The sequence below is a fragment of the Suricata suricatta genome, chromosome 4 (assembly GCF_006229205.1).
Source record: "Suricata suricatta isolate VVHF042 chromosome 4, meerkat_22Aug2017_6uvM2_HiC, whole genome shotgun sequence".
Taxonomy (NCBI): domain Eukaryota; kingdom Metazoa; phylum Chordata; class Mammalia; order Carnivora; family Herpestidae; genus Suricata; species Suricata suricatta.
This window is the reverse complement of record NC_043703.1, coordinates 85,390,447-85,409,307: the sequence shown is the minus strand read 5'-3', so window position 1 is coordinate 85,409,307 and position 18,861 is coordinate 85,390,447. Positions and strand designations below refer to the sequence as shown.

Genomic DNA, 18,861 nt, shown 5'->3' with positions numbered 1-18,861 from the left:
TTGGTGGCAACCCTGCTAGCTGGCCCCAGGAGACGCAGGCCCGGTGGTGCTGTGGGTGACACCCTTTGGGCCTCTCCTCGGGCCATCTGCGGGTTCTGGAACCTGTCCCCCTCACCTGGCCCGCCCCTTGCAGGTCCCCACCCGAATGAATAGGGGCTGGGGCGTCCCGGACCCCTCCCCCACCTTTCTTCTCAAGTGCCTCTGAGTAGGTCTCAGACGCACCCCTCTCTGTGGGTCTCTCACTGCCGCTGGCCCCGGCACGTCCCCTCTCACCTGGACTCCCTTTCACAGCAGCCCGCTCTCCCCGCCTCCCCTCTTGTCTCTGGTTTATGTTCTAGGGGGCTGCCCAGATTTCTGTGAAAAACGAAAATCTGATCATACACCACCCTGTGGTTTAAGTGAGTTTCTTTTTGGCCACCTACAAACTGCAGTCTATGTGTTCTGGGCACTTTGGGGCTTCCCCAGCTTTGCCTCTCGACCTTCAGTTCACGCTGTGAACCAGGACGCGGCCGGTCTCTTCCACGGGCCCCCCACTGCCTCCTGAGGTTCAGGTGCACCTCATCCGAGAGCCGGCCCCCAGGCTGAGTTAGGGCCCTGGAGGCGGGCAGCCCTGTGCCCTCGTCTAACTCTCTGTGGCCCGCGGCTGGGCTGCTTGAGCCGGGCCCTGGCTCCTTACTCCCATCTGTCCCCAGGGCCGTGAGCAGATGCGGGCATGTGGTGGAAATCCAATAGGCAGCTGCTGAGTCCATCGGTGAATGAATAAAGAGATAAATGGTATCTGAAAGCATTTTACCAAAACTTGTATTTGTCATCAGCACGGGGATGATTTATAATAGTATAAATCTATTATAATAGTGTTTATAATAGTATAAATGCTATTTTAATACTCAGATAGCATTGAATGTCACCACTCACATGTGACAACTCATTTAATCCTCACAACGAGCTGGCGACAGGTAAGTACTGCTGTCCGCATCCCCATTTGTCCAGTGCGGAACTGAGGCACGGAGACTGAGCTCTTCTCCCCTGGGCTTTGATGGGACGTGTGGGACGGATCAGGGATCCCCCGTGGCTTCTACTTAAGTTTTGACCATCCTGAGGGGTGGGTTCTTACTTTATTATTTTAGTTCATTAAAAACATTTATTTTGTCTCCGGCACCAGCACTCTGCCTGGAATACGGCAGAACACAGACCTTGTTGAGGGACTTCTTTACTTAGCTGCCTTTTCACTTATCAGCAGTCGGGTTTGGCATCACTTTTGGGATTTCTGTGCTGTTTGGGGCGCCTGATGGGGTTTGTGCTGATTTTGTCAGGAGTGTGGCTAGTTTAGTCTTGGGGACAGAACACCTTTACTTTGCTCCCTCCTGCTGTCCGTTCTTAGGTCATGTGACCTTTAACCCTATGCCATGGCCTGGGGCTGACACCTTGTCCCTAAGGTCCTGGCGACTGACATGGATTCAGAAGGTCCCCTTGTGAGGGGAAGGGGCCCCTCCCTCCCCTACTTTTGCCCAGAGCACTTCTGGGGCAGGTGCGGCAAAACCAGGACTCCGGGGGCTCGGCTCCTGCCTTTTATAGACCGTCAGCGCGGCAGTGGCTCAGGGATCATCCGACTCCTTGCCCACTGGTACAGATGAGGAGACCGAGGCCCAGGGAGGCCTCATGTCCAGTATCCCACGGCCCTGTGGTGGCAGGCCATTAGCCTTGGACTTGTAAGGAATCAATGTTTCCCTACAGTTAATTTGGAACTAGATCTTGAGATCCAGTCTGTATATAAAATTCACCCTGATGTCTTCCTTTTCTCTCCTGTTGGGTAATCGCACGAGTCAGATCTTATAACTGCACGAAGTAGTAGCTGCCATAGTTCAGCTGGTTCATTGGGCCTTTATGTTGTTTTAGATAAAGTCACATGAGCGGCTGATTGGCCTGGACTTGGTCATTGGGTCAAAGGGTTAAACTACCCTTTATTTTCTGTCTCTTTAGCAGGGCATCTTAAAACACTTCCACATGGTTACAGAAAGAGCTAATAAGCAGCCTGCTAATAATCTGAATATGGTTTATTTTATTTTATTTTTAGTTTATTTTATTAATATAGTTTATTGTTAAGTTGATTTCCATATAATACCCAGTGCTCATCCCAGTAAGTGCCCCCTCCATGCCCATCACCATATTCCTTCTCTCTCCCACCCCAGCCATCAACCCTCAATTTGTTCTCAGTATTTAAGGGTCTCTTGTGGTTTGTCTCTTTCCCTCTCCTTAACTATTTTTTCCCTTTTCCCTCCCCCATGGTCCTTTGTTAAGTTTCTCCTATTCCACATATGAGTGAAAACGTATGGTATCTGTCCTTCTCTGCCTGACTTATTTCGCTTAGCATGACACCCTCAAGGTCCATCCACTTTCCTACAAATGGCCATATTTCATTCTTCCTCATTGCCATGTAGTATTCCATTGTATATATGCACCACATCTTCTTGATCTATTCGTCAGTTTAAGGACATTTAGGCTGTTTCCATGATTTGGCTGTTGTTGACAGTGCTGCTATGAACATTGGGCTACATGTGCCCCTATGCATCAGTACTCCTACTGAATACAGTTTAAAGGCAAATTCACTAATAATGCAATTAACCTCAGCTAACTTGGGAGAAGGCCAATTTACATGAATGAAATGTTAGAATTACAGGACATTTAAGGAATGCAGTCTTACTGCTCTGAGGTAGGTTTCAGGGCTTAAACCAGGCTTAAGGATCATCATCCTCATGCTGCGGGTAAACTGAGGAGACTATAAATGGGAATGTCTATCACGCTGAGAAAGTCTTTCTTCTTTTTCTCTTGCCATTTACATAAAAAGTACATAGTGACTTTTTTTATGCATTTTAATACCACTTCTTAAATACAACATTTTCAGATAATACTCCAATGATTGCGCATCATTAGAGTCTGAATTAGTGATATCTTAGTTATAACTTGCTTTATGCTTGCAATTAATTTATAGCCTCAGATAATGCAGGCAAATTTCATCTCCTGTAAAAATTAATGGACAGTTGTTGTTAAAACGTGAAATTGCATGGTTTACTCTGGACGTTGCCCCTGAGGTTGGATTAGAGGGGAGAGCTATTTCTTTTGTTAATTTTTTCATTCTTCCATGCAAATTTATTAAGGGCTTGAGCTCCAAGTGTAGTGGGATTCTGTGGGGGCAGTGAGGGGCCTGTCATGGTACCTGCCCTCATGATGCTTCTTGTCCTGGGGTAACCACAGTAAGATGTGCCGGGGTACGAGCTGCATGAGCACAGAGGAGGAAGGTCCAGCCGGGCTGGGGGTCTGGCAGGGGAGGACGGTGATGGGGCTGAGACCTGATAGATGAGGGAGGTGGCCAGGTGAAGGGAGGAGGGACTAGGGAAGGCAAAGGCTCTGTGGTGAAGAACAGGGCGACAGGAAGGTTACTACAGACTGGGGCGGGGGACAAGGAGGCAGGGCATTGAGTCTGGATAAGAGAGTTGGAGCCTCTGGACAAGAACCTGTATGCCCTTGCTGAGAAGTTTGGATTTGTTGTATGCACTGGGGAGCCAGTGGAGGTGTTTTGAAAGGAAGGATCATTTGGTAACTGCGGGTCTGTAGGCTCTCTGGATGAGAGGGAAGTGGTACAACCACAGGCAAAGAGACCAGTGAGAAGTCTGTCTCCATCTTTGATCCAGGTAGGAGCTGGTGATAAATTGAGCTAGAGGCATCAACAGTGGGTGTGAGCGAACGGGGCCATTTGATAATGGTTAGGGTGGTTAAGAGAGCAGCTCTGGGGGTGTGGAGGGTTCAAGGCCATTGACCTAGGTTTTTCGTTGGGTGGGAGTGTGTGTGGCCTGCGCAGGGCAGTGCTGTGCTTATCACTGAGGTGGGGAGAAGATAAGCTTGGTTGGGGACCTACTGAGTCTGAGGTATTGATGGGCCCTCGATTTGAGCAGAAGTTCACCAGAGGTATGAGACTAGAACTTACGGCAGGCCCCGTTCAGGAGCACCTCAAGGAGCCTTCAGAAGGAAAATGAGGCTACACTGAAAATTAACTTCATTTGGGCTTGAGAAGTTTAGAAGGGTAGGAAAATTTTTTTCTCTTTATATCCAATTGATAGGATTTTAGTGACAGTGTTTTATTGATAAGGCAAAGGGCACGTCTTCCTTCCAGTATCAGTCAAGTACCTAATGTGATTACATCCTCTGCCAGGTAATGCGGACAAAGCGTTATGTACTTAACATCATAATTTACCAGGACCTCGGTTTACTCTGTAGCCTTATCGCTGACAGACACCTGTGAGGCTGATGCTATGTTGGTGTGGCCTTATAAACAAGCGAGGAGCTGTGGAGTCTTTTCTGGTTTTTTTTCTTTCCTTTGTGACAAGATGAATACATGCTCACTGTAGAAATTTTAGATAGAAAGCCCTCAGAGAAGTGAAAAAAACATGTTTTCTGTATATTTCGTTATTATTTTTAAAGTCTTATTTGGTGCATCTCTACATAGGTATATATCATTTGTTACCAGTGAGTTAGTATCTTACCTTATAAAATGAAGGTGTGACCTTTGAGCCAGCTTGGGAGTATGGGAAGGCTTCTGCAAGTGGGTCCTAGCAATGGGCTACGTTCCGGGTAGAGAACAAATCCACACAAGCAGAGGCAAGCTGATTTAGGGCCTAGTCACTTTGAATATAGCTTAGATAAGATTGAGGGGGCAATTTGAATGGGAAACAAGACGGGAAATGAATTTTGGGACAGATGACGCATGTTTTGTTAATCTTGAGTTGTTTGAATTTGTCCCCAGTTCTGTCCAGAAGCATGATCACATTGATGTAGGGGACTAATCCATCAGTGGGACTTGGGGGTTGGGGTGGAGGCAGGTGGGAGTTAGTATATATGGTTTTAGAGATTTTTCTGGAATAGTAACATTTTCATTTTGGTTTTTCTTGCATTCCTGTCTTTTCCAGGAGAATATGAAAGTGTTACTCAGGCTTGTTTGTTTCATAGCTGTACTGATTTCTTCTCTGGAAGCCGGTAAGTTAAGCATTTCTTTGTGTTCTTATTTGCTGAGAATTCTATTATTTAGAAATCTATTATTTAGAATTCATGAAGTACCTTCTGTGACCAAGTCATTTTTTTCTCACTTGTTCTATTGAATCTGTGACTCCCTGGTCACAGAACTGTACTGTTGGATGTTCCTTCCTCATTCTCTCACAGAACAGGAAACTGTGGCACAGTGAGGTTACGAGCCCAAGCTCGTGTAGCTAGCGTCAGAGCAGGAGCTAAAGTCCAGGTGTCTAACGTCAGGGCCAAGCCTTCTCCGACATTGTTGCTGATTAAAGAGGGTGAGAGGGGAAATCCTGGCTCTCATTCAGAAGAAGTGTCAAAATTTGCTTTTATGAACCCACAGCTGAAAACCATCAAGAGACGGTTCTCTGTTTTTTCGCTCCTTCTAAGACTTTCACTGTGTATATGTTGGTATTTTTTTTAAACCATTGCTTTATGTATGTATGTATGTATGTCTGTATGTCCAGAGGTTCCACACTCAACATGGGGCTTGAACTCATCATCCTGAGATTAAGAGTTGCATGCTTTACTTACTGAGTCAGCCAGGCACCCTTATGTTGGTATCCTTGATGGGGATCTACAGGTCTCTGAGACTTTATTCAATTTTTTATTCTTTTTAAGACTGGATAATCTTCCAGTAATCAGTTGACTGGCTTCTAGTTTACCAGTTCTTTCTTCTGCCAGTTCAAATATGGTGTTGAGTCCCTCAAGTGAATTTTTCATTTTAGTATTGGCCTTTTCTACCCTGGAATTTCTAGTTCTTTTTGATAATTTATATCTTTTTATTGATATTCTTTATGTGTTGAGACATTGCTGTCAAACTTTCCTTTGATTCATTAGGCATAGCTTCCTTTAGTCCTTTAAACATATTTATAATAGCTGATTTAAAGTCTTTGTCTAGTAAGTCTAATATCTGGACTTTTTTGGGAATTTCTGTTGGCTGTTTTTTCCTCTGTGTATGGAGAATGCTATTTTTGTTGTTGTTTATTTGCATGATGTGTTGAAAATTGGGCACTTGATGTAGTATAATGTGTTAACTCTGGAAATCAGATGTGCCCCCTGTGATCTCTCCATCCCTTGGCTCCCATATACAGGCTTGTTGTCATGCTTAGTTTTGTTGTTGTTACTGCTGCCGCCATTTATTTCTTTGATGACTTTCTTGGGATAATTCTGTAAAGTTGGTCTTTCCTGTAGTATGTGGCCACCAATGTCTCAGTTTGCTCTGCTAATGATTGGTCAGAGATTTAATTAAAGTCTACAACCCCTTGCTGAGGGGGCTCTACGTGTGCTGGAGTATGCCTTCATCTTCAATACATAAGCTATTCACAACTCTGCTTTAGCCTGCACTTTCTGCTTTTGCGTGACCTTAAGGTCATCTAGATTTGAGAGACTAGTGCCTTCTCTGATCTTACTGGGTGTGTGTATAGCCCTGTATCCATGAGCATTCGTCTAGATTTCCCAAGAGTACATTAGAGCTTTTCAGAGCCCCTTGTGGACATTTGGTTCTAGATCTTCCTTTTCCTTTTGACAAGACTCTTATCTGTCCCAAGGAGTATCAGCTTCAAGCCTCTGCAGTGGTAAACAGTTGCCATTGATTAGTTTTTTAAATAAACACCCTGGGGGTATAACTTTTCCTATAGATCTCTAAGTCAGTACCACTCTTTGTTTTGCTTTGTTTAAAGTTTTTATTTAAATTCCAGCTAGTTAACATACAGTAATATTAATTTTAGGTGTAAAATGTAACAATTCAGTACTTCCATCTGACATGTGCTCAATCACAAGTGCACTCCTTAATTCCTGTCACGTATTTAACACATCTCCCACACACCTCCTCTCTGGTAACCATCAGTTTGTTTTCTACAGTTAAAAGTCTGTTTCTTGGTTTGCCTCTCTCTCCTTATTCCCCTTCCCTCCTTTGTTTTGCTTCTTAAATCCCGCATTTAAGTGAAATCTTATGGTATTTGGATTTCTTTGACTGACTTATTTCACTTAGCATAATATTCCCTAGGTCCATCCATGTCATTGTAAATGGCAAGATTTCATTCTTTTTTTTATGGCTGACTAATATTCCATTGTATGTAATACCACATCTTCTTTATGCATGGATCAATTGATGGACACTTGGACTGTTTCTGTAATGTGGCTATTGTAGATAATTGTGCTATAAATATTGGGGTGCCTGTATCCCTTTGAATTGGTATTTTTGTATTCTTTGGGTAAATACCTAGTAGTGCAATTCCTGGACCTTAGGGTAGTTCTATTTTTAACTTTTTGAGAAACCTCTATACTGTTTTACAGAGAGGGTGCATCAGTTGTATTCCCACCAACAGTGCAAGATAGTTCCCTTTTCTCCACATCCTCACCAACACCCGTTGTTTTCTTATGTTGTTGATTTTAGCCATCCTGACAGGTGTGAGATGATATCTCATTGTAGTTTTGATTTACATTTCCCTCATGATGAATGATCTTGAGTAGTTTTTCATGTGTCTGTTGCCCATCTGTATGTCTTCTTTGGAAAAATACATTTTCATGTCTTCTTCCCATTTCTTAATTGGGTTATTTGTTTTTTTGGGACAGTACCACTCTTTGTGACTTTTCCAGGGAGCTCCCAGTCAGGTAACATCCTGGCACTTCTCTGAAAATAGGACTTTTTGAGGAGCTCCAAACCTGGTCTCCTCTTGCAAGCCTGGTGGCTTTCACATCTGCTGTGTTGTCAGGGCTGCAGATTGTCAAGGCTGTAGTGGAGTTGGGAAAGGGGGATGACAGTACTTAAGTTACAAAGACAAGTTGTGCTATTCCAGTGAGATTTAGCTGGTGTTGTTATTAAATAAATGTGTTTGGGTTTTTTGTTTGTTTTTGTTTTTGTTTTTTTAAGAGAGAGAGCAAGTGGGGGAAGTATAGAGAGAGAGGGAGAGAAAGAATCAGGAAGGGTAGAGAGAGGAAGAGAGGGAATCTTCAGAGGGAAGCTGCTGGCTTCACACTCAGCATGGAGCCTGAAATGGGACTTGATCCCATGACCCGGAGATCGTGACCTGAGCCAAAATCAAGAGTCAGATGCGTAACCAACTGAACCACCCAGGCACCCCTTACATAAATGTTTTGATTATTGCAAGCCTTTGATTTGGAAAAAAAATTTCCAGTCTTTTCGTTGTTTTTATGGAAGGGTAGATTTGTGGACACTTCCACTGCGTTCTGGAGAACTTACTTTTTAAACCTAAGGATATCTAATTTGTTGAAAAGACTGTATTTTCTTCACTGAATTTTCATTTAGCCTTTGTTAAAAAAAAAAAAAGCCAGTTGAATATGTTTGTGTGATTTATTTCTGAGACCTCTGTTCTGTTCCGGTGACCTATTTATCTCTACAGCAATACTATGCTGTCTTAATTTCTGTGGCTTTAAGATAAATGCCGAAATAAAGCAGTGCAACATTTTAAAACATTTTCTAGAAATCAAAATTGTTGACTAATTTTATACGAAGTTTAGAATCAGCTTGCTAATTTATACTTAAAAAATCCTGCTCATATTTGGAATGGAATTGAATTGAATATAAATCAGTTTGGAGGGCAAACTGACAGCTTGACAAAATTGAGTCTTCTGACACCTGAACAGGTTATTCATTTCTTCATTTATTTAGAACTACATTTTGTAATTTTCATTAGATGGTCTGAAGCATCTTTTGTCAGATTTATCCTTCAATTATTCATATTTTTTGATACTATTAGAGTGGTATTTAAAAAATTCAGTTTTCGGCTATCTTTTGCTAGTATATACAAACGCATTTAATTTTGCATATTCATATTATATCCTACAACTTATTAATCATTCCAGGTCTTATGTAGATTTCATAGCATAGTCTACATAGATGATCATGTTGTCTGCACATAAAGACTTTTTTCTTTCCTCTTCAATCTTGATACTATTTATTTCTTTTTCTTGCCTTAAATTTACTAATTAGATCTTCCAGTACAGTGTTGAAGTGGTTAGAGTGGACATCCTTGCTTTGCTCCTAGTCTTAACTATATACGATTAGCTGTAGGTTTTTCATACCTGTCCTTTATCAGGTTCAGAAAGTTCCCTTCCATTTCTGGTTTGCTGTGAGTTTTTATCAGGAATGGATATTGGATTTTGTCAAGTGCTTTTTCTGCATCTACTGAGATGATCATATTTTTTAAAAATATGCTCAAATATGGAATTTCATAGATTTTTTAAAAGATGTGAACCCAACTTTGTGGGATGCTATGTATATTATGATGCATTATCCTTTTTTGATGTATTGTAGGATTCAATTTGCTAAAATATTTTAAAAACAGTTTACATCTATGTTCATGATGAGGAGTGGCATGTGGTTTTCTTTTTTTGTCATGTCGTTGTTTTTGACATTTGAATAATGCTGACCTCAAAGTAAACCAGGGAGTGTTCAATTTTCTGGAAGACTCTGTATAAAATTGGTGTTATTTCTCCCAGTGAAGAAGCCATGTAGGCCTGAGGTTTTCTTTTTGAAAGTTTTTTGACTACAGATTTAGTTTATTTAGTATTTACAAGGTTCTTCAGGTTTTCTCTTTCTTCTGAGAAACAGCTTATATCTGTCTTTCAAGGAATTAGCTGATTTTACTCAAGTTAAATTTATTGGTGTAAAATTATTAATAAGATTTTTCTTATTAATCTTTTAAAATATTTTTAATAAGAGATGTCACCTCTCTTTTTTCCTGATCAGTTGCTAGAGATAAACCAATTTTATTGATTTTCTGGAAGAACTAGTTTTTGGTATCTTTGACTTTACTGTTTTTCTGTTTTTTATTTCATCAGTTTTTCTCTTGGATCTATGTTATTTGGGGTATGTGTTTTTCCTAATTTCTTTTTTTTTCTTCCTTTTTTCCTCCTAAATTCTTAAATGGAAGCTGAAGTTATTAATTTGAGATCTTTTTTCTATTGTAGGCATTTAGTGCTATCTATTTTATTCTAGGTACTGCTTCCATTGCATGCCACAAGTTTCATATGTTGTGTTTCCTTTATTCAGGTTAAAATCCTTTCTAACATCCCTTTTTTCTTTCTTTTTAACACATGGGTTATCTAGAAGTGGTTTATAGTCTTCAAGTATATGGGGATTTCTAGATGTCTTTCTATTATTGATTTCTAATTTAGTCTCATTGTCGCCAGGGAACATACTTTGTCTAATTTGAATCCTTTTGAATTTCTTGAATTTTAGGTTATGAATAAGAATATGATAATTTTTTGTGTGTGCTTCAAAAGAATGTGTCCTCTGCTCTCTTGGGTAGAATTATCTATAAGTATCAATGATGCCAGGGGCACTTAAGTGGCTCAGTTGGTTAGGCATCAGAATTCAACTCAGGTCATGATATCATGGTTTGTGAGTTCGAGCCTCGTGTCGGGTTCTGTGCTGACAGCTTGGAGCCTGAAGCCTCCTTCAGATTCTGTGTCTCCCTCTCTCTCTTTGCTCTTCCTCCACTCGCACTCTGTCAGTCTCTCTCTCAAAAATAAACATTAAAAATTTAAAAAAATTGATTATGCCAAATTCATTGATAGTGCTCACATCTTGTATATCATTATCATTTTATGGCTATCTGTCTGCTTTACTTGTTCTATCAATTATTGTGAGTATGGTGTTGGAATCTCTGACTATAATTGTGAGTTTCTTTATTTCTCCTTGAAGTTCTATCAGGTTTTCCTTTATGCATTTTGAAACACTGTTAGTAGGTGAAGAAACATTTAGGATTACTATGTACCTCTATTATTATAATGAAATTTATATAATAATGAAATGGCCATTTTTATCCTGGTAATATTCTTTACTGTAAAATTTGATAATATAATAATCATTCAAACTTTCCTTTGAATAGTATTATCGTATATATTTTCTCTTTTTTACTTTTAATGTATTTGTGTCCTTATATCTAAAGTGTGTGTATATGTGAGAGTGTGTACATTAGGCAGCATATAGTTGGATCCTTTTTTCACTTATCCAGTCTAATTATCTCTGCCTTTGGTTGGGGGTATTGAGACCATTAAAATATTTTAATATGACTATTAATACATTTGGGTTTAATTTAGGATCATATATTATTTTCGGTTTGTACTATCAATTCTTTTTATTTTTTTTCACTTTTTTGCTGACTTTTGAATTGAGAATTTTCATAATTCATATTTATCTCCTATGTCTGGCTTATACTAATCACTTGGATTGTTTTAAATAACTGCTTTCAGGATTATGGTATCCATCTTTAACTTACTGCTGTCTACTTTCAAGTGATACTATACTACTTCACATATTGTATAAAAAATTTAGAATATGCATCCACTTCTCCCTTTGCCTTATTGCTCCTCTACATTTCACTGCTTTACATGTTATAAATCTCACAATACTTTTTTTTGAAGTTTTGCTTTAAACGTTCAGTTCTCTTTAAAGACATTTAAATAATAAAAATCATTTCATAAGGACCCATGTAACAAACATTTCAGGAGGAATTTATTATCTTATATAGATTCATTCTTCATCTGATACTATTTTCCTTCTTTATGAAGAACTTCCTTACTTTTTTTTTTTATTTAGCATAGATGTACTGGTGGCGAATTTTTACAGCTTTTATACATTTGAAAAACAAGGTGTTTATTTTGCTTCTTTTTTTGAAAGATATTTTTATTAGATCATGAATTCTAGTTTGGTAATTTTTTCTTTCAGTGCTTTTCTTTATTTCACTCTTTTCTGGCTTGTATTGTTTTGGTAAGAAGGCTGCATCATTTTTGTTTGTGTATTTTTTTCCTTATGGTCTTTTTTTTTTGCTTGGTGTTCATTGTGATTTTGGGATCTGTGGGTACATTATTTTAATAAAATCTTGAAAGCCTGTATTTCTTTAAGCACTTTTTACGTTTCATCCATTTGCTTCTTCTTTTTCAGGGATTAATGTTGCATGTGTTGAAGTTGTTCTGCCTGCAGCTAACTAATTTCATTTGAAAAATTTCTGTTATATTTCTCTCTGTGTTTAATTCTGAATACTTTCAATGCTATGCCTTTATGATCACTAGTCTTTTTTTCTGTATTGTCATATCTGCCATTAATTGTATCCAGTGTTTTTTTTAAGTCAACATTATAGTTTTCATCACTAGAAAATTGATTTAAGTTTTATTTAAAAATCTCTTTCATGTCTCAATATGTTAGATCTAGTATCTTGAACAAATGGAACACAGTAGTAATAACTATTTTAATTTTTCAATCTATTCTATCATCTGTGTTAATTCTGGGTCAGTTTCGATTGACCAATTATTTTCTTATTATTGATTATGTTGCCCCACGTCTTTGCATACCTGGTAATTTTTGATTGAATGCTAGACATTGTAAATTTTACCATTTTGGTTGCTGGATATTTTTGTATTACTAAAAATGTTTTTGAACTGTTCTTCCACAAGGTTATTACTTGGAAATAGTTGATCTTTTCAGATTTTTCTTTTAAGCTTTATTAATCAGGATCAGAACAAGGTTTTATATGGGCCTAATTTGCCCCATCTGCTGGGTCAGAACCCTCTGGGTACTTTACCTAATGCTCCATGATTAATGAGGTTTTTCATTCTGTCTGAGGAGAACAGCAACTGTTACCAGCATGTGTGTGCTCCAGTTGGTATTCACGCTAATCCTTTTGCAATTCTCACTCTGACCTTGGCACTTCTAATGTGCTCATGCTAATTGGCATTTGGCTAGAAGCTTGAGGGAAATTCATCTCTAAAACTCTCTCTCTATATATCTATACAGTTAGAATCCTTTGGTGTTCTGTCCTGCGAACTTATGGTTTACCTGGATTTCCAGCTCTAGGCAGTAACTTGGAGAAATTGTAGGGCTCACCTATTTTGTTTCCCATATTTCTAGGACTTCTGTCTTTGGTTCCCTAATGTTCAATGTCTTGAAAATTGTTGTTTCATACACTTGGTCCATTTTTTTAGTTGTTCAGGTCAGAAGACAAATCCAATCCATTTTGTACTGAAGTAGATACTCTCCTGCTACATTAGCACCAAATTTTAGGTGGATAAAAAAGGGAAAAGAGAAGTTAAATAGTTTTTCCAGGGACATATAGGTAGTAAGTAATGCAACTCGATTTGAATATAAATCTTTCAGACTTCCAAGATAATATTTTTATTTTAAAAAATATTTTTAAGGTTTACTTATTTATTTTGAGAGAGAGGGAAAGAGCATGAGCAAAGGGGGGCAGAGACTGGGGAGAGAAAACCCCAAGCAGGCTCTGCACTGTCAGTATAGAGCTTATTGCAAGGCTCAAACCCACAAACCGTGAGATCATGACCTGAGCTGAAACCAAGAGTTGGACACTTAACCAGCTGAGCCACTCAGGTGTCCCCAAGATTGCACTTTTAATCATAAAGCTGTTAAAATTTATATATAATATGAATTGCTGTATATTATAATTGATGGGTGTATATGTAGATATTACATTAAAAAAACATTGGTAAGTTTCTCATGGAATTGCTTTCCCTTTTGCCCTTTTAAAGACCCATGTCAGGAACGTGAAGAAGAAGTAATTTTAGTTTCATCTGCATCTGAAATTGATGTTCGTTCATGTCTTCTTAACCCAAATGAAAAGAAAGGCACTATAATTTGGTATAAAAATGACAGCAAGACACCTGTATCTATGGAAGTAAACTCCAGGATTCATCAGCATGATGATAAACTTTGGTTTGTTCCTGGTAGGGTAGAAGATTCAGGACATTACTATTGTGCAGTAAGGTAAGAAAGGGATTAATACGTTACAAACCTGTGTTCTGTGTGGCTGTAGTCAGTAAGGACAGAAACATCTTTAATAGTGGTTAATTTATCTATTTTGATTTATTTTAGAAATTCAACTTACTGCCTCAAAATTAAGATAACCATTAAGTTTGTGCAGCACGAACCTAACTTGTGTTACAATGCAGAAACTATATTTACACAGAAACTACCCCTTGAGCAAGATGGACAACTTGTATGTCCTTATTTGGATCTTTTTAAAGGTGAAAAAAATGAGTTACCCAAAATACAATGGCATAAGGTAATTTTATATTAAAAATGGTATTTTGCTTTTCCATCAAATACAATAGCTTTCTGTCCTGGGCAATTGGGTGAATCTGCAGGGTACTTTTTCACATGACATGTCGTTTGCTTTTGTGTGTGAAAGTTACTAGAAATTCTTTTTAAAGTTGTAAGACTACATACATTTAACTTGCAGCTTAATAAAAATCTTACTTTCTGTTAGTGTAATATAATTTAATAAGATTGAGAAAAGCATAATAGAAATAAAAGATATTTAAAAATAAGGCTGATTATAAATTTAAGGTTTTTAAGAGAATCCTATTCATTATAAAATACTTATTTTTTTTGCTTTATTAAAATTAGTAAGTGGTGCTTAAATAACTTTGTGGTCTTGAAAGTGGATTGGCCAGCACTTCATGGAACACATCACATTTTTTGGTACCTTTGATTTACCTAGTTGGTTGGAGCTTACATGGGGGATCATCTTGTAGGGGTTAAGAAATACAAAATAAATAGTGTCAATGAAGAAAGGAAGTACAGTGTTACTAAGAAAATATGGCGTTAGCATTTTTTCCTCAAACATGTTTTTCTTGCAAAGTAAATTTGTCTTCACTTGTCTTCAAAGTGCAAGGGTCATAGGCATAAAAATTTAATATTTTGGAAACATCATTGTGAGTATTGCCAAAATATGTTAAAACTTGTACGTGAGGAACATAGTCATATATATATTCATACATGTGCTCAGCTTGTGATCATGTGCCTGGTGCAAAACAGAAGAGAAATAAATAGGCATATGATGATTATTTTTGTAAATTTTCTTGAGATTTTCAATTCACATATGTATAAATATATATGAATATATATATGTGTGTGTGTGTGTGTGTGTGTACACACACACTCATGCATAAAACATTTATTTACCAGTGTGAAACAATAGTTTCTTTTGCTGGTAGGCTGGGGGAAATCATTATTCAGTTTTCAATACATGCTTCCTCTCCCTCTGTCTAGGATTGCAAACCTCTGCTACTTGACAATAAGAACTTTTCTGGACTGACCAATAGACTCATCATAACAAATGTGACTGCAGCACACGTGGGGAAGTATACTTGTCAAGCCTCCTACACATACTTGGGAAAGCAGTATCGTATTACCCGGGTTATAGACCTTATCACTCTAGGTGAGTCATCACTCCGGTCCCAGGAGTTTGAATCTGCAAGACCATGATTCTAATACTGCCTTCATTGTTCATGGAGGAGCTAAACCCAAGAGCAGCTTGATGACTTGCCAAATGTCACATGGCTTTAGATTAGTTTTTGTTGCTAATACTGTGTCCGTGTTTTGCATTCCTGCTTCAGATGCAGGGCTAATCAGACCAACAGTTAAGAGCTGTTTTCCAACGGAAGTAAGAGGTGTGTTCTCTGGCATGACCAAAGATGGTTCTTCCAGAGAGCTCTGGGGTTCCCTGTGGCTGGTGTGCGAAGAAGAGTAGTTCCAAGCACTTTGGCTTGGGGAGTCTGAGTGTGTAGCAGTGAGGGTTGTTGGTGTGATGGGGTGGATGCTGATGGACTTTGGAACATGTTGCACTCCCAGAGCACGCTCTACCTCTTGTTAATTTCTTTTTAGCTCACTTGACCTCTGGAAGCCTGTTTCCTCTTCTGTAATGTGATACAACCTTCCAAGGTCATTGGGGAGATTAGTAATCAAGGATGCTCAGCTTGTGGTCATGTGCCTTGTGCAAGACAGAGGAGAAATTAATAGGCGTATGATGATTATTCTAGTAAATCTTCCCGAAGCTCTCAATTCTCTATAACTGTTTCACCTTAGAAGCTACTACAAGAAAATACACTCCCACAATTTACCCGGGGATGGGCAGATGTCAGCCTTTCTGCAAGTATCAGATTTTGTAAGCTTTCAGTGATAGAAGAAGAGTTACGATAACCAGGACTTTAAAAGTTAAAGGACTCTTGTTAGTAATTATGCTGAGACAAGAGGCATAAATGAGGATTATTCTAGGTAATTCCAAAATATGATCATCCTACCTATAGCTAGGTGTTCTCAATAGTCTAATAATTTATATTTTTAAACGTTAATTTTACTGTCCTTGCCAACGTCCTACAAGCACCAGTGCATTATAATTTCCAACAGTCTTTATATCACAACCATCCTGAGACCTTAGTAGCCTCTCTCTGGCCATTGTGGAGCTCTGACTTGTCCTTCTTGACATACAGCCACCAGAGCGGCAGACAGAATTTTAGAGAGAACTAGGGAATTTTTTAGCGAGGTCAAATATGTTTTAAATATCCTCGGTCTCCTTTTCTGATCCCTTCTATAGAAGTAATATACTTCATTAGGTCATATTTTGTTTTCATAAAGGCAGATTCAAAAATATTAACTGAGCATCTCCTCTATGCCAGGCACACTATTCTAGGTATCCATCAGGGGACAAAGAGATAACATCCTGCACTGATGGGGCTTACTGTTTTGTTGTTGTTTTTTTGTTTTGTTTTGTTTGTTTTGACTGTGGTGGAATCCAGGGCATTCAAGTTCATAGTTTCTCAGGCTTGGCCATGGTTCAACCTTTGAATGCAACCTTCTTATAAATAAAAGTCAGATGGATTTCTGGAGCTCCTTAATACTTTTCCACCCATTTAAATAAATTATGCCAAATTGCTTGGCACTCCACTCATGGGTCATTACTAAAGTTACTAAATACAAGCAGGTCTAGCATTGGATGATCCTCCTCGGTAATAATGCTTCATCCATGGAAGTACCTTTCCATAGCTATTTGCTTTTCCTGATTTGCTTTAAGAGAGGCACTGTCTGGACTCCCGGTGAGTGTGTGTTGGTAGCACCAAACTCTATGGGCTCAGCAGGGCCCAGGCTTTCCGGCAGACATTCATGGTTTTGCCGTGGCCTCTGTGGTGGCCTTCGTCCTCACCTCTTGCCTACTCTCTCATGCCATATACATGCTGGGCTCTGGGTGCGGGGGTGGGGGGGAATATCTGGCCAGAATCCATGTGATGTATTTTGGTATATTTTGCTAAGTGTTGTCATCAGTTGAGATTCTGCTCTGTAAGAGACTAAGCAGCCCTGCGGATGGATGTTTGTCTTTCAGAGGAAGAAAAGCCTTTGAAGCCTAGAATTGTGAATCCAACTAATGGGACAATGGAAGCAAGTCTGGGTAAGTGGGCTCCAGTCAGGATATGCTGAAATCATTATTTTGAACTCGAGAGTAAGATAAACTCTGCCTTTACCACACGTAACCTGTGGGAAAGTGTGGCACAGATTATGTCTTTAAATGTTTCTTTGGATCTCCAGCCTCTCAGGACAAAAATCTAGCCTCGTCTGATTTCTCCACTCTCACTTTCCTGTGGATACTTATTACCCATGGAAACACTAGCTGAAGGCCAAGTTCAACATGACTGGAAATGAGAAGTGTAATTTATCTGACTGGCACGGGATGGGTTTCTTATGACCAGAGAAACTTGAAGATTTTAGACAGAAAAATAAGATAATAGACCAAAAAAGGATAAGTATTTTTTCTAGAATGACGATCGAGTCAGTGAAAATTTTTTATTGCAGGAACAAAGACATAATCCTATAACTATCCAAACCTAAACTATACAATGCAATAGCCACCAGCAATATGTGGCTATGTACATGTAAATTTAAACTAAGTATATTAGTTAATTTAGTTCAACTAAAAATTAGTTATTCAATCATGGGAGCCATATTTCAAGGGCTTACTAACCGTACATGACAAGTGATTACTGCATTAGCACAAATATAGAACATTTCCGCTGTTGCTGAAAATTCTATTGAAAACCACTGGTTGAAGCATAAAAACAGATATGTATATCAGAGGATCAAAAACCAGGATGGCATACAAAGTTCTCTTTTGTGAAGACCATGAATAGTTGTACAGAGATTAGAAGGTAAAAGTTTGTGACCAACGGATGCTGTATGTGTCCAAGTCATAATATTAATTGTGGGAGGTAATATAAAGGCATTCATAGTTATAAAAAAACAAAGACGTGAAAACTCACAATTAAATATAAGCCAGTAGAATCTAGAGCAGTGTTCCTCGACCCTTTTTGTCCCTCCTCATTATTGCTCCCCTGTGGAGCCTAAAAATGCATCCCCCTGCCCCCGCCCAATCTTCTTCCCTTCCGCAGCTTGCCAATGCCGCAGACGTATTGTTTATCTGTTGATGTACCATGCACTTTGTAGGGCCATAAACCACTACAATATCTAAGGATTTTCTTGCCTTCTTCCCAAGATCCACTTTTTGCCCTGGTGGCCATAGCCCCTGGTAAGGATCCATGTTCTAGAAGTGTACACTTTAGAGCTCTGCAGTTTAGGGGACACTGGTCTCCAAATATAAAAATAGCTTCATATTCAGAAACGCATTTTAATATGTCATGTTTTATTATATTTTAATATATCATGTTGGCCAGATGCACACATCACCCTGTCATATGATTACCCTGAAGCTCTAACAGACATTTGATGAGATTCAATATGAATTATCAGTAAAATAACTTAGGAACTGAGGTGTACTTTCTTAACTTAATAAATAAATCAATTCAAACCAATAGCCACTAACATTCTTTTTTTTTTTATAGTTTATTGTCAAGTTGGTTTCCATACAACACCCAGTGCTCTTCCCCACAAGGGCCCTCCTCCATGTCCAACACCCCCCTTCCCTTTATCCCCTCCACCTTCAGCCCTCAGTTTGTTTTCAGTATTCAAGAGTCTCTCATGATTTGTCTCCC

General features: G+C 38.9%; 1 protein-coding gene across 4 annotated transcripts in view; it reads left to right on the top strand.

The window, feature by feature from the left end:
• Nucleotides 1-18,861, top strand: part of IL1R1 (interleukin 1 receptor type 1) — a 70,383-nt gene that overhangs the window by 39,861 nt on the left and 11,661 nt on the right. For all 4 annotated transcript variants that reach the window (XM_029937121.1, XM_029937122.1, XM_029937119.1 and 1 more), the window contains exons 2-6: nt 4,962-5,028; nt 13,573-13,807; nt 13,916-14,105; nt 15,095-15,263; nt 17,202-17,267. In XM_029937121.1, coding sequence (XP_029792981.1) covers nt 4,962-5,028; nt 13,573-13,807; nt 13,916-14,105; nt 15,095-15,263; nt 17,202-17,267 — 727 coding nt within the window. The remainder of the gene's footprint in view (nt 1-4,961; nt 5,029-13,572; nt 13,808-13,915; nt 14,106-15,094; nt 15,264-17,201; nt 17,268-18,861) is intronic.